At 45.5% G+C, this 17,050-nt stretch overlaps 1 protein-coding gene across 3 annotated transcripts in view; it reads left to right on the forward strand.

Annotated features, from left to right (window-relative positions):
• Window positions 1-17,050, forward strand: part of MECR (mitochondrial trans-2-enoyl-CoA reductase) — a 116,289-nt gene that overhangs the window by 81,148 nt on the left and 18,091 nt on the right. For all 3 annotated transcript variants that reach the window (XM_063954515.1, XM_063954524.1, XM_063954523.1), the window contains exon 8: window positions 40-100. In XM_063954515.1, the coding sequence (XP_063810585.1) occupies window positions 40-100 (61 nt within the window). The remainder of the gene's footprint in view (window positions 1-39; window positions 101-17,050) is intronic.

Here is a 17,050-nt window from a genome sequence, read left to right on the forward strand (position 1 = left end):
AATTATCGGTAAGTAAATTCTTATTTTATCGTCTTTTAGTTACGGTGGCACAATGGTAACCTATGGAGGGATGGCTAAGCAGCCGGTCACTGTACCAGTGGTGAGTATTTCATCTGTCTGTTTATCTAGTGAAATATGTAATGTTTATTTAACTTCTAGTTTACACCATAGTTTAGTATCTCAACCATTGCCTTATAGAACTCCATGTCATGTTTTAAACCTTTTTTCCTGTGACTAATGCTGCCTTCACATCGCAAAACCTGCTTTTGAAACGGTTCTTTAAATGGTTCTTAAAACGGGTCTGAGCAGTTTAGAGATGGCTATCAAACCATACCTTTACCTCAGTGTTTTTTCTACTGAAAGATCACATTGCAAAACACCTGTCGTCACTTGTTGCAAACAGTTTCACTGATTGTGGAGCTCCACCTTCCTCCTGATACAGCAGCATGTGGTCTCATTTGTTGAAAGTTTCACAGCATTAAATCACAATAGTTTAAGGGAAACCACCTGTAAGGTCCTTGAATCCAAATCAACTGTCATACATCCTCTCCCCTGGTTCCCCCAACAAGCAGGGAGAGCACGGCAGGGTAAGGCATTGGGCCTAGAGAGGTTTCAAATAAAAGGAGCACACTGGAACCCTAGTAATACACTAAAATTGTTTAACTTTTATTGATATACATTAGACAGAATATGTGAATAAGACCATTAAAATCTCCGGCTATTTATCTTTTCTGTGAACCTTATTACATCTATAAAGGCTAAATAGCCTGTACACACTCTGCTTATTTTAGCTTCACTAGTGTCATCCTACATGTCCGTCTCCTTGACATGCAACAATTTATCCATTGCTGTGATACTTTGTTGCTGTTTAGTTTTTTTCCATTATATGCACTTGTATTATTGTTATATTACTCGGCAGGGATGTGCAATTCATGTAAAGTGTCTGTACAACGGGATTATTTATAGATCTCCTTACTGTAAATATTCTTAATCTGTATTCACTGATTTTTAGTAAAGGATATATAGACCCGCCCCGGTGGTATATCAATGTGCTTAGAAATTATATTGATTATGTATAACACTCTCCATTACCATATTGTGTGCTGTATTGGTGCAATATCATCTACCACAAGCCTTCCATTCAATCCTTTTTTATTTTTCATCCACTAGGGTTCACTGGAGTACTCTTGGGATATGGACGGCTTTAGCAAGAACAGGGCACTGAATATTTAAATTTAGAACTCTCCTCCCCTCCATATCCCAGAGTACCCCAGTGTTTTTTCTGTGCTCGAAGTAGCAACAAGGCTTGTGTGGAGCTCCCACACCTATTTTGAATATTTTATTTTTACAACACTTTATTCACATTTCTTCCCCCCTTCCAAAAGGCGTGGGTCCGGGATAGTGGAAGCTGCTACAAGCAGCTACTGGCGTGTCGGTCCTCACTAAAATAGCACCCTCACAGCCAACAGCAGACATCCTGCAGGAAGCTGGCCGGAGCTTACAGAAGAAGCCCCGTCATAGCCCCTCACCACAGGAGTTCAGGTATGCTGGGGACGGGGCGGTCAGCTCACGCTGCCGCCCCGCTGTGTGGGGAACGTTGTTTAGTGCGCGCCAGTGCTCCCTGCTAGTTGCCGCCCGCCGCCAGAGCCGCTCACAGTTCCACACGCTGTGCACAGCGCCGGCCGCAGATCCGCCCGGCACCCGCTCCCCACTGGAAGTCCACCGCCGCGTCCCGCCGCTATACAGGCTCCCCGGCTCCCTGCAAGATCTCCGGTTCACGACGGTACTCGGAGTACAAGGAGGGGGGGGGGGGGGGGGAGGACGATTCTTCTCACAGCAGCGCGCATGCAAAGGGGGGGGGGAAGGCTGCATGGGTTGTGGTATAATTACATAGGCTTTTAAGCCTATATTAACAGGGTTGCTTTTTAATGCAGTTGGTTACAGGTTGTAGACTTTAAATGTGTGTTATAACCTGACCTGTGATTATTAGAGTAAGCATGGCATGGGGGCCATTTTAACCATGCTTCCTGTTCAATCCTGTTTCTCTTTCAGTTTGGAAGATCCTGCCCTACCACACTACTCCACCGGAGGTGCAGGGGTGTTAGTGGGAATTTGGGATCAGATTTCATATACTACTGGCCACGTGCACTGCACTTGGCCAGATATATATATATTACACACACCTTAGTACTATTTTACGGAGTATTGCAAGTGGTCTGTCTTTGTATATTGTATTGTCTGTCTGCATAATGAGTAAGGCACCAGCAAAAGCTAAAAAGCAGTTTCACTGCAATGTCTGTAAGAGTGTGTTACCGGATGGATCTACCATATGTACAGTATGTTTTGTGGATTCAGCTACGGATACAATTTCTGCTCCGGTTTCAGTACCGGACCCTCCATGGGCTATGCTAACAGATGTCATGGCTGGATTGCAATCAGAATTGGCCGCCGCTCGACAAGAACGGGAAGCGGCAAGATCTGAGTCTAGGGTGAGACCGCTAGAACTACCGGAGGGGTCTCAGCCTTGCCAAAAGTCCAAGTCCATTTTTGGTAGAAGGGATAAATTTCATTTGTCTTATGATTCACCAGTTTCTGCTATGTTGCATTCTGACGATTCTATGCCAGACCTCACTGCGCAAGATGAGGGTGAGGAGGGCGAATTAGACCAGCAGTCAGATAGTGAAGATTTTGACAGCCCAGGCATTGATAATCTCATCAGAGAGGTGCGTCCGTCTCTGAAGTTTACGAAAACTGAGGAGCCTCTGACAAATGATGAAGTCGTCTTTACTAAACGACAGAGATCTCCAATGTGTTTTACTGTTTCGGAATCTCTTAATAAGATGTTAGTGGAAACACGGAAGAATCCAGATAAACGGTTTTCTATACCTCGCAGATTTAAGTCTAGTTACCCGTTTCCAGAGTCTGTGACATGTACATGGGAGAATCTGCCAATAGTGGATTCGTCTGTGTCAAAACTTACAAAGAAATTAACCATACCAGTACCAACTGCTACTACGCTTAAAGATCCTTCAGACCGTAAAATAGAAGCTATGCTAAAGTCCATGTATATAGCAGCAGGAGTGTTGCTTAGACCTGGGTTGGTTGGCATTTGGGTAACTAAGGCCCTGATAGTATGGATAACAGAACTCAAGTCTGCCCTACATGACGATCACCTTATACTTCTCACTGATCAAATCTGTGAAGCTGCTGAGTATCTATGTACAGCTTCTACTGACGTCTGTCAGCTCACTTCTCGCATTTCATCGTCGCTAGTTACAGCACGACGAGCACTCTGGCTGCGTTCTTGGCAAGTGGAGGCAGAGATCAAAAGAGGTATAGAGGCTTTACCTTACGGTGGCAAGAAGTTGTTTAGTCCTGAATTGGACAAATGGATTTCTGAGGCCACGGGAGGAAAGTCTGTTTTCCTACCATTGCCTCCAACGGTACCTAGACGGAAATACTCTGGCCCGGCGTTCAAATCCTTTAGACCTCAGCCCTTTCGAGGCCGTGGTAGAGGAACAGCCACGCCTGGTAGACGCGGTCGAGGACGTGGTTTCCAACAAACCAACACCAGTCGTCAGGACGCTAAGGTCACCGACAAGCCAGTGGCATGACGGGCTCCCAGCCCGTCTCGGATATCCAACTGTGGGAGCACGCCTTCAGACGTTCCATTTGGCGTGGTTCCAGACATCCACAGATGGGTGGATCCGCAATTTAGTGTTAAAAGGTTACAAAATAGAGTTCGACTGTCTCCCGCCACTGCGGTTTGTCAAGACAGGACTGCCTCTGTCGGACGACAAGAGGGCGGTTCTGCAAATTGCCATTCAGTCCCTGCTGGATTCAGCAGTTTTGATTCCGGTCCCTGTACACCAACAAGGTCAGGGTTATTATTCCAGTCTGTTTGTGGTACCAAAGCCGGATAGCTCCGTCAGGCCAATATTGAACTTAAAGGGTCTCAATCAGTACGTCACTTACTACAGATTCAAGATGGAATCTCTGCGGTCAGTAATTGCAGGTTTAGAGCCACAGGAATTCATGATTGCGCTAGATCTCAAGGATGCGTACTTACACATTCCGATTTGGCCACCTCATCTTGCGTTTTGCGATACGGCAGAACCATTACCAGTTTCAGGCTCTACCGTTTGGCCTCTCGTCAGCGCCTCGGGTATTCACCAAAGTGATGTCTGTGATGATAGCTCATCTCAGATCCCTGGGAGTGATAATAGTTCCGTACTTGGACGATCTGCTCATCAAAGCTCCATCTCAACAGATGCTCCTCCAACATGCGTTGCTAACATACAATGTACTAGTTCAGCACGGTTGGATTGTCAACTTCAAGAAATCGCATCTAATTCTGTCTCAACGACTTCAATTCCTAGGTATGATTCTCAATACGGTAAATCAAAGAATTTACCTACCAGAACAGAAAGTACAGATTATTCGTCATCTGGTACAATTAGTGCTCAAGCCACGCACAGTCTCGGTACATTTGTGCATTCGCCTCTTAGGCACAATGGTGGCGGCTTTCGAAGCGCTTCAGTTCGGAAGATTTCACTCACGTCCTTTTCAACTGGATGTGCTCGCACAGTGGTCGGGCTCGCATCTGCAGATTCACCACAGGGTGAGGTTGTCGCCACGGGCCAGGGTATCTCTACTCTGGTGGCTCAAAGTACACAATCTAACCGCAGGGAAACGGTTCGGCGCCTGGAATTGGATAATTCTAACGACGGACGCGAGACTCAGAGGTTGGGGAGCTGTAGTTCAAAATTGTCAGCTCCAGGGTCTCTGGGCGGATCACGAAAGATTGCTGTCTATAAATGTCCTGGAACTCCGGGCAATTTACAATGCGCTACGACAAGCAGTGCACATGCTTCGGTCTCAGACTGTCCAGGTGCAGTCAGACAACGCGACGGCGGTCGCGTACATCAACAAACAAGGAGGAACGAGAAGCCGCATGGCAATGCGGGAAGTAGCTCGAATCCTCAAATGGGCCGAGCATCACCAGGTGATATTGTCGGCAGTGTTCATTCCGGGAGTGGACAACTGGGAGGCGGATTATCTCAGCCGTCGGGATTTTCATCCAGGAGAATGGGCATTAAATCCAGAAGTGTTTCACATGTTGGTCCAGAGGTGGGGTTACCTTCAAGTGGACCTGATGGCATCTCGCCACAATCACCAAACGCCCCAGTATGTGTCCAGAACGCGAGATCCAAAGGCAGTGGTGGTGGATGCTCTCACAATCGCGTGGCCGTACAGCCTCGTGTATCTGTTTCCACCGTTTCCGCTGCTCCCTCTGCTAAAACGGATCAAAAGAGAGTCCGCCACAGTCATACTAGTGGCGCCTCATTGGCCTCGGAGAGCTAGGTTCTCGGATCTCCGCGGACTACTCGCAGACGATCCTTGGCCGCTCCCGCTACGTCCGGACCTGTTACAACAGGGTCCGTTCCTTTACCCCGATTTAGCGCGGCTGCGTTTGACGGGGTGGCTTTTTCAAACCGCCCTCTTAAGAACAGAGGGCATTCCAGAATCTGTTATACCAACCATGTTACGAGCTAGGAAGCCAGTTACGGCAGCTAATTATTACAGAATTTGGCGTGCCTATATAGGTTGGTGTGAAGCTCAGAAGTTTCCGACATCATCTTTCAAGTTATCCCGTCTTTTGTTATTTCTACAAACGGGGTTAGATGGAGGACGCGTTTATCTACACTAAAGGTGCAGGTATCTGCTTTGTCAATTTACTTTCAAAGATGATTGGCTCTATTGCCGTCTGTACACACTTTTCTGCAAGGTGTCCTCAGAGTACAGCCTCCATTCATTCCACCTACAGCGCCATGGGACTTTAATCTGGTTTTAGATTTCTTACAGTCTTCATATTTTGAACCCTTACAACAAGTGGATATTAAGTTTCTCACTTGGAAAACAATTTTTCTCCTAGCCTTAGCTTCGGCAAGGCGTGTTTCAGATTTGGGTGCCTTGTCATGCAAGACACCGTATTTGGTGTTTCATGATGACAGAGCGGAACTTCGGACGAATCCCGCTTTCTTGCCAAAGATAGTGTCATCTTTTCACATCAATCAACCAATAGTAGTTCCTGTGTTAACAGAAGATTCTGGAACTTTGGATGTGGTACGCGTTTATGTATTCCGAACGTCTACAGTTCGTAAGACGGATACGTTGTTTGTTCTCTATGATGCTGCCAAGATGGGTTGGCCAGCTTCTAAGCAGAACTTATCCAGATGGATTAAACTGACTATACGTCAAGCTTACCTTCATGCTAGGTTACAGCCGCCTACATCAGTAACAGCTCATTCCACACGTTCTGTGGGAACTTCATGGGCAGCTGGTCGTGGGGCTTCTACGACGCAGCTTTGCCGTGCGGCTACATGGTAATCAGTGCACACGTTTGTGCGCTTTTACAAGTTTGATACGTTTGTGGCATCAGCATCCAGCTTTGGCCGCCTAGTGTTACAGGTGCCAAACAGCTCTCACGCCCACGGGGGAAGCTTTGGTACGTCCCAAGAGTACTCCAGTGAACCCTAGTGGATGAAAAAGAAAATAGGATTTTGGTACTTACCAGGTAAATCCTTTTCTTTGAATCCATAGGGGGCACTGGACGCCCACCCAGAGCAGTTTTACCTGGTTTGTGGTAAGTTCAGGGGATCTTATGGTAACACATTCTCACCGACTGGTTCAAAGTTTCAAGTTCTATCTGTTATGGTGTCAACTGTTTAGTTGTCAGTAACGTTATGTGTCAACTTTATTGTTGTCCGTTATGTTATATGTAATTCTCCATTGTCAACCTCTCTATAGCTCCTGTTCGGCTCAGTAAAAAACACTGAGGTACTCTGGGATATGGAGGGGAGGAGAGTTCTAAATTTAAATATTCAGTGCCCTGTTCTTGCTAAAGCCGTCCATATCCCAAGAGTACTCCAGTGCCCCCTATGGATTCAAAGAAAAGGATTTACCTGGTAAGTACCAAAATCCTATTTTTTGCCTCGGATATTTCACCATTCAAACACTTGTTCATATAGTCAAGCTTTTCCAATGTGGTTTTCAATCAGATAGCTGAAGGTATACCGATATGATATAGATGTTTCTTATCCTTGCAAAGTCACTGAGGTGCCCTGTCCATATTATGGCTAGGGTGGCTAATCCTGGGCCATTTTTTCAATCCCGGGTATCGGGACTGAAAAATGGTCAATCCCGGGGTTGGCTTTTTTACTTTGTGTCCGCCTCTCCCCGGCTTTCCAGGCTCGGCGGCAGGTGACTGGATGGTGACTGCGCAGTGTGACCTCAGAGTTAGAGGTCATGCTGCGCAGGAGGAGGAGGGAGCCAGGCAGCAGACGCTCAACGCTGCCCGGCATTAAAGGGCCGCCTGATCCCGCAATTATCCCGGGATTGAATCCTGGACGATTTTTGGCCTGGATCCCGGGATTGGCCACCCTAATTATGGTTTATGGTTCTAAACCATGCTTGGGGGTATATTTCCCTCCCCTATTACAGTACCTTTATTGGACTGGCTTGCTTAATGCATTTATAATGGAGCTATAATTGCCCCTTCCTTGACATGGGGCAATGAACTGCACCTATAATCCGAATAATTATTTTAATAGCATATTTCTGGGGCTGCCTCTATTCAGCAGCTTGCACTATCCCTCCCGTTTTTAAGCCGCCTCTGATCTATGTGGCGAGTGTGGGAGCAGCAGTTGAAAGGTTCACACAAGCCGTCTCAAATGTACGTGAAGACTACACATAAATTGGATTGGCTTGATTAATGTGTATTTATTGGTGCTGTAATAGTCCCTTCCTTGACATGAGGCAATGAGTTGCACCTATAATCAAAATATATTATTTAGAGGCATATTTCTAAAGCTGCTTTTATTCAGCGGCTTGTACTATTCCTCCCATTTTTCTCTCCACCATAAGCCGCCTCTGACCTATGCGGCAAGTGTGGGAGCTGCAGCTGAAAGGTTCACACAAGGATGTATGCAGCAAGTGTGTGGGGCTACAGCTGCCAAGTTTAATAGAGTTTTCGTCGCCGTGCTTCGGCTCTGATAGAAATAGCCGGTGCCGGGAACACCAGCACTTGTATAACACTATTACATTAATACACTGTAGGATGTGTACACAGTTTTTCTTTTTACAAAGAGAGGTTCACAGTTTTATGAAACACCCAGGAAGCAGCACCTGATCGTTTCACCATTGGCTTCATCAGGGCTCTGAGAGGTATTTGTGAGTACAAGGCTGTCTATATAGGTGGCACATAAACGGCGCCTAAAAGGTCATCATGCAGTAACTACGGGCAAAGTGCTATGGGACACATCACACTTAGACAGATGGGGTATTTAAGATTTCTTTGAGCAGCATTGGTTACACTATATTTAGAATGTTGCTTCTCCGCTCAAAGTAAAGTCTGTATTTTGTTATTGTGCGGAACAAGTGTGGTTAATGATGGCAAGATATAAATCACTATTTTATTAAGAGTGAAAAATATATTGAATTTTAAGCCATATAGAAAACACTTTTTTCGAAACTGATTGATGTTACTTTTGTACTATTAATGCCTGGCAGTTAGCTTACCAAGTTACCTCTATCTTATCTCTATATTACAAATTATTTAACAAAGATAAAGGTCCACAAACGAAAGAGGATTTTTGTTTTTAGACTATTTCTCATACGTCCTAGAGGATGCTGGGGATGCTTCAAGAACCATGGGGTATAGACGGGATCCGCAGGAGACATAGGCACACTTTAAGACTTTGATTGGGTGTGAACTGCTCCTCCCTCTATGCCCCTCCTCCAGACTCCAGTTTAGATTCTGTGCCCAGAGAGACTGATCACACACTAGGGGAGCTCTACTGCGTTTCTCTGAAAAGACTTTATGTTAGGTTTATTATTTTCAGGGAGACCTGCTGGCTACAGGCTCCCTGCTTCGTGGGACTGAGGGGAGAGAAGTCAGACCTACTTCTTCTTAGTTAAGGGTTCTGCTTCTTAGGCTACTGGACACCATTCGCTCCAGAGGGTTCGATCACTTGGTGCGCCTAGCTGGTTGTTCCCGGAGCCGCGCCGTCACCCCCTCACAGAAGCCAGAAGTAAGAAGCCGGGTGAGTATAAAGAAGACTTCAGTGACGGCAGAAGACTTCAGTGTTGAGGTACCGCGCAGCAGTCGCGCTGCGCGCCTTGCTCCCACACACACAGCGGCACTGACAGGGCGCAGGGGGGGTGCCCTGGGCAGCATGGACACTGAAGCTTCTAAAACTGGTATTATAAGTGCCTAGGCACTAAAATATAGACCCCGCCAGTATAAAGATGTGAATTTGAGCGGGGCTGAAGCGCGCCGGTGAGGGGGTGTGGCTTAGCCCTCTTAGCACTTTCAGCGCCATTTTCTCATCAAAAGACGCTGGTCCTTCCTAAACACTGCTGCATGGATCAGAGTGGAAAACGAGGGGGGGGCACAGTGGTTTGGTGTGATATAAAGTGAAATAAAAGCACTGTATCATGGGCGCTGTGGAAAATGAGCTGGTAAACTCCTTCTGTGTTTCCATGACAGAATGTACTGGGGTCTATCGCTTATAGCCAGTGTAATGTCGGTGGGTGTTTGGTACACGTGTGTCGGCATATTTGAGGCTGAGGGCTCTGCCACAAAGGGAAGGACTATGTCGGCGCTGTCGACTCCTGATGTTAATTAGTACATGTAAATATGTCAACATGTCAGTAGAGGTATATTTTTCCCAAGAGAAAACTATATGGGAGACACAGACGTGGGGGGTGTCCCTGTCGGCACCAACAATATCTGACTGGGTGGATATGGACAATATGATGCATATCAGATAGATCTATACCTATATGTAATATGTATGTATAGTATGATTATATAGGTCTGTGGCACGATCACAGATGTGATCATTTTATGGTGGGAGTCATATTCATAGAATAGAGAATAGATTTCTCTCAGACCATTTAGGGTCGCAAAAATGTTATTTTGCCCAGTTACTACTCCCTGAGATCGACTCGAAAATCTTTCTTAGGTCGACCATAATGTTTCCTGATCAGATCCTCAAAAATTGGCATTCAGTACCTGTTTATACACATTAGAACGTATTAACGTCACTAGGGACCTTGCTGTTCCTGACAAGGAAATATATATGTATGTATGTATATATATATATATATATATATATATATATATATATATTTTAGATATGTGTGGATATAGATATATGTGTGTATAGGTGCATTGGAAGGTATATATGTATGTATATAAAGATATTTATAATGAATGCTGAGGTAAAGTTTGCCCTTCTCAATGGATAGAAGGTGAGTCACCCCCTGTTCTGCACGGGGACCTGTCACAAAGGATCGTATGCAGGAAGATATGTGATACTGTGTCCGCATGTACGTTATTTTATACTTGCGTTACATGCGCATGGGGGAGTAGCTGTATGCAACTTAAGATGAGTTATGTCTGTCATTGCAGCATACCGCCGTGCGACTACAAGGGATATAGGACTCTTGTTTTCGCGGGCCACTTCCATGGTGGTCTCGACTAGGAGGGCGTTGTGGATTCACCAATGGAATGCTGAGGCTGACTGGAGTATCTTTCCTATGAAGGTGAAACCTGGTTTGGGGATGGCTTTGTTAAGTTGATCTCGGCAGATACCACTGGTAAGTCTACCTTCTTGACCTATGTTCCCTCACAACGGTTGGTGATGCATTTTGGTACGATGCAGTGATTTAGACCGAATGGATACGCTTTTCCCTTTCTTTGCAGGTAGAGGAAGGTGAAAAGGTAAGAGGTCAGCAGCCTTTTCAAGTTCGCTGAAACAGAAATCATTCTCTGTTTCTACCACATCCACAGCATGTCGCTGGGTCTATCCAGTGGGACCACGTCTAATAATCTTCAGTCGGTCCTGGTACGGACTTGGACCAGTGAGTTTGAGAATAGAGTCCCTAGGGGAACATACTGGAGTTTCCAGACCATTCCCCTCACTGATGTTTCAAATATACCTTTCCAATTCTCCCCTGGATGGGGAGGTAGTAGGCGACGCCATACAAGAGTTGGGTCAGGATCAGGTCATTGTCCTGCTGTCCCGGTCACCCAAAAAAAAAAAAAGGATAAAAGCTGTTATTCAAGCTTTTTCGGGCTTCTGAGGTCGGAAGGCTCGGTCAGAACAATTCTAAACAATTTCTACTTAAGAAGGTGAACTACATGGTGGAATCTCTCTGGGCAGGGATCTCCAATCTGTTATGGAGAAAGAAGGTCTAAATACGGTTCTTCCGCATTAGGCTTACCTGGTTTGCTATTCAGGATTGTCAGTGCCAATTCACCGGGGTGATGGCAGTATGTTGGTTTTCTGTAGTAGTACAAGAGTCATTATTACTCTCTACTGGGATGCTCTCCTGCGTACGGGGAGGGCAAGAAACAAGTGGCGCAAAACGTTGTTTTATCCCTGATGGATCTTCAACAAAGTGGTAGGCTCCTGAACTTGCCAGAATCACGATTGATCCCAATGACGCAGTTGTTCGTCTTGAGGAAGTCTCCAGTTGCTAGGAGACGAAACGCGTTGACGCCCACTCTCTGTTACGCTCTCCATTTGGTGATACCCGCTACACGAATACAGTCCACGGCTCAGCACAGCCGGCTCAGTACTGCCGTGACAGCCTTAACCGCAACTATCTGCCGCACGTTGGATCCATCTTTGCCGCACGCCTCTACATTATTGGTCGGGTGAGTTCCATCTGACCCCCGCTGTGGGGCCTAACACCTGTTACCAGGAGCCACTCTGGCGGCGGCTAGATTTACCGTCTATGAACAAGGGCTAATTACAGTTTAAACCAACAAATGTTACTTTGGGAAAGGTGACAGTCATCTGCCGTTATTTAAACAGTGACTGAATGGTAAACCTCCGCTCCATGTGTATTCTATACTTATAAAGGACCCTGACTGCTTATACATACAGGAACCAGCACGGGAGCATTGAGTAAAGGCTGCACCTTTTCTCCAGTTATACATAAATATAAAAATAAATCGAGACTGAAAAGTTTATTGCAGGAGCTACAAATTTATTATAATAAAATACTGGGACACCAGTATTTGGACTGCTATAATCACCATTTGAAAGGGATAGCAATTAATTTTATTGCATGTTGTACGCAATCGTAAATTCTCATTCAGTCTAATATGTGTGAGAGAATATATTAATTGTTTGTTGAATTATATGATATAAATGTTTAGTCCAAGAGACACTATATAAATTGTTTTAAAATATATCTAAGTCTCACTGAGTCAATCTTTCTCCTATGTCAGACTGCACATATATATATTTTTAGATATATTGTTTCAAGCGCAGAGTATCTTTCCTTCTCTTGGAGTTGGGAAGAATGTTAGATACAAAACTGTTGCGAGTTTGTTTTCTTTCCAGGGAAAGAGCTCTGAAGATCCAGAGTGGGGTCAGCTCTACAACAGTGTCAATCCATCCCTACGTTCCATTGATGAAAACAAGAGGGTTGCGGCCTACAAGGCCATTCGGTGAGCAGGTTAACTGCCAGAGTGTTTTGTAGCGGGACCAATTGGACATGTGGTCCGGGTCTCACCTGCAAATGCACCGGAAGATTATCTCATCTTCCAAGACCAGAATTTCTCTCCCGTGGTGGCTGCTTAGTTCTCACCTCCTAGAGGGACGAAGGTTCGCGACAGGATGGGATCCTGGTGTCCGTGGAGGCAAGTCTCCAGGGCTGGGGAGCAGTCATTCAGGGGAAAACGAATTTCCAGGGAAAATGGTCAAGCCAGGATGCTTGTCTGCACATAAACGTTCTGGAACATCTTGTTCGTGGTCTGCCTGTCTTAATTCAGTCGGACAACATACAGCAGTGGCGTACGTAAACCGCCAGGGAGCAGAGCGGGGATTGCAGAAGCCACAAAAGTTTTCCGCTGGGCGGAAAGGCATGTAAACGCGCTGTCAGCGTTCGTCATTTCGGGTGTAGACAACTGGGAAACAGGCTTCCTCAGCAGACATGATCTCCATTCAGGAGAGTGGGGTCTTCATCAAGAGGTCTTTGCAGAAATGTCAAGTCGTTGGGGAATTCCTCAAATAGACATGTTAACGTTTCGCCTCAACAAGAAACTTCAAAGATATTGTTCCGGGTCGAGGGACCCTCAAGTAATAGTGGACGCCCTGGTGACACCGTGGCTGTTTCAGTCTGTCTAGGTGTTCCCTCCACTTCCGCTCTTTCCAAGGTGATAAAGATCATAAGAGGAACAAGGGTTAAGGCGATACTTATTGTTCCAGACTGGCCAAGGAGGGCCTGGTATCCAGATTTTCAGGAGTTGCTCATAGAAGATCCCTGGCCTCTTCCTCTTCGAGAGGTCCTGTTACAACAGGAGCTGTGCGTGTATCAAGACTTCTGCGGCTGCATTGACGGCATGTCGGTTGAACCCCAAATCCTAGCCCGGAAGGGTATTACCAGTGAAGTCATTCCCACACTTCTTCAGGCTAGAAAATAAGTAATGGCAAAGCATTACCACCGTATTTGGAGAAAATAGGTGTCTTGGTGTGAATCCAAAAAAGCTCCTACGGAGGATTTTCCGTGAGGGCGGTTGCTCCATATTTTGCAAGTAGGTGTGGATGCGGGCCAAAAGTTAGGCTCCATTAAAGTACAGATTTCGGCCTTATCAATTTTCTTTCAGAAGGGATTGGCCTCCCTTCCAGAAATACAGACCTTCTTGAAAGGCGTGTTGCACATCCAATGTGGTGTTGCAGTTCCTGCAATCTCATTGGTGTGAACCTTTACGTAAGGCTGCATTAAAATTTTTTACTGGTAAGTAGTCATGATGTTGGCCTTAGCATCCGCAAGGCGGGTATCTGATTTGGCGGCTTTGTCTCACAAAAGCCCCTTTTTAATCTTCCAGGCTGATAGAGCGGAGTTGAGAACTCGTCAGCAATTTCTGCCAAAGAAGTGGTTTCACGTAAACCAGTCTATTGTGGTATCAGTGACTACTAATACCTTGGTGGAATCGACATCTCTCGAAGTGGTCAGAGCTTTGAAAAACTATGTCGCCGGAACGGCTCATGTTAGGAAAACAGAGGCTTTGTTTGTCCTATAGGCTCCCAACCAGATTGGGGCTACTGCGTCCACGTAGACTATTGCGCGCTGGATCCATATTACGATTCAGCAGGCTCCTTCTACGGCAGGATTGCTGTTACCAAATAGGTGGGGGCCCATTCTACTAGAAGGTGGGCTCATCCTGGGCGGTTGGCTGAGGGATCTCGGCATTACAGCTTGGCCAAGCTACTACTTGGCCGGGATCAAACACCTTTACGGAGTTTTACAGGTTTGATACCCTGGCTGATGAGGACCTCTTGTTTGGTCATTTGGTGCTGCAGAGTCGTCCGCACTCTCCCGCCCGTTCTAGAGCTTTGGTATAAACCCCATGGTTCTTGAAGCATCCCCAGCATCCTCTAGGATGTATGAGAAAATAGGATTTTAATACCTACCGGTAAATCCTTTTCTCTTAGTCCGTAGAGGATGCTGGGCGCCCGTCCCAGTGCGTACTGTATCTGCAGTATTGGGTATGTTTACACACATGGTGTGTTGTGTTTGTCAGCCTGTTGCTGATGAGTTTCATGCCATGGTATGCGTTATGCTGTTATTGGTTTTGTTTACACACACAGGTTGTGTTACGTTTTTATGTCAGCGTATTGCTGCATATTCTTCATGCAGTTGGCTGGTGTTCTATTGAATGCCAAGTTCAGCGGCATACTGAGGTGTGAGCTGGTAAGATGCTCACCGTGGTTTAACAATAAATTCTTTCCTCGAAATGTCCGTCTCCCTGGGCACAGTTACTTAAACTGGAGTCTGGAGGAGGGGCATGGAGGGAGGAGCCACTTCACACCCAATCAAAGTCTTAGTGTGCCTATGTCTCCTGCAGATCCCGTCTATACCCCATGGTTCTTGAAGCATCCCCAGCATCCGCTACGGACTAAGAGAAAAGGATTTACCGGTAGGTATTAAAATCCTATTTTTTATTTTTTTTCATGTGTAGAATTCAACAACACCTTGAATCAGAGAAAACTGTATGATTTTTCTATATTGCTCATCCTACTTTATATATTAGCTGAAGATAATTTCCTTTTCACACTTCATGGGAATCATAACATATGAGTTATCATCTTAGTCAGCTGAGTAGTGAAAGGAAAAAACATTTCCTTCCTGTCTCTCAGCTGAGTAATGTAGTTTGATTATGGGAATGTAAAATGCCTGACCTGTTCTGGTGAGTCCAGATCGGACAGTAGTTCCCAGCAGACGCTAGTCATTACTATTAAATAACAAATTATGGGTTGGAGAATCAATTCTCCTTTTCTGTACACTCGCATGCCTTCGTGGTGCTGTGGAGAAGGGGATGTAGTCAATATCCCGGCAGTCGGGATCCTGACGGGCAGAATACCGGCAGCAGCTCCAGGGCTATTCCCACTCTGTGGGTGTCCACGACACGCATAGAGTGGGAATAGAACCTGTAGCGAGTCACCAAGCCCACAAGGGGCTTTCTACCGCCTGCCCAGCTGCTGGCATTCTGGTGGCCGGGATCCCGGGGAAGGTATTTTGACATCCGGGATCCCGGCCACCGTTCTTCCAACACCAATCCGTGGAGAAATTATGTTCGCCATTTGTAGCTGTTCTGCATGTATTTTTTTAAAATACACCCCCAAAGAGTGCCCATTCTAGGTAAGGAGTGCTTTCAGTTAACCTTTTTTTTCTTAACACTTTTTCCATGCTGGCTGAAAGGAAGAAAAAAAGCAAGTCTTCTTCTCTTTTTGTGAAGCATCTGATCAACTTTAATCTGAGTGAAAACAGATGTACAGTATATCCTTATCTGCATTGCACATATTGTGCATAGGCAACAGGATAGCAGATTATTTCAGTCATTATCAAGTTCATCCAAGAGAAAAGACCTTGCACAAAATTTTTTTTTTAAGTACTATAACAGATGTTTGGATGCCCAGAAATAGACTTAATGGTAACCTCTTCTACCTTTCCATTTGATTGCAGTTACAGGGAAACTAGAGCAAGGGGAATAAATGATCTCTTGATTCCATGGAACTTCCAACTGACACTAACTGATCACATTTGCTAGACTGCTTAGCTGGTGCACAGGTGCATTCATTCTTCACTAATACATTCTGAAAGGTGATCTGGAAAACCTGTTAGGGTTCCTTAAGCCCAAGTTTGAGAAACCCTGAACTACGACAGTGTTTCTCATCCCGATCCTCTTGGAACCCTGGCAGTGCATGTTTTCCAGATCATCTAGCTGGAGCACAGGTGTGTTAATTGACTGACACAATAGATCTACATGTGGTACTAATTATCGTTAGGATATTTTGAAAACACGCACTGCTAGGGTTCCATGAGGACAGAGTTTGAGAAGCACTGAACAAGGGTATGTGTTTCCCCCTTTTTCCTCTTATTGTCAGCACTCTGGAAGATCAAAAAAGATGACTTGCATATGTGGCCTTGACACCTGTGGTTTGCTGTGGCTTGGGGAATGCATTGGGGGACAATTTTTCATACTCAAATTTCCACAATCTATTTGATCCTGCTTCAGCTACCATCCCACCGATTCTTTATTCAAGATGGCTGAATAAGGACCATGCTCTCATGACCCTGAAAAACCTTTTTGGATTCTGAACTTGTTCTTCGATATAAGATCATTAAACAACTTTATAATTCCTTTTGAGACACTTTAGGATATTAATCTGGTTGCTCTGACGATCCCTTTATGCCCTTTTTTTTTTTTTTTTTTTTAAATAGCTTACACTTAAGTTGTTGCTTCTGGTAGTAGTCACGTCTGCCTGTCGAGTGGGTGGGTTACATGCCCTATAGCAGGCATGGCCAACCTGTGGCTCTACAGCTGTTGTAAATGTACAAGTCCCATCATCCTTTGCCACAGTTTTGCTATTAGGGAATGCTAAAACTGTGGCAGCACATGCTGGGATGTGTAGTTTCACAACATCTGGAGAGCCACAGGTTGGCCAGGCCTGCCCTATAGTGTAAG

Source organism: Pseudophryne corroboree, chromosome 2 (assembly GCF_028390025.1).
Source record: "Pseudophryne corroboree isolate aPseCor3 chromosome 2, aPseCor3.hap2, whole genome shotgun sequence".
Taxonomy (NCBI): Eukaryota; Metazoa; Chordata; class Amphibia; order Anura; family Myobatrachidae; genus Pseudophryne; species Pseudophryne corroboree.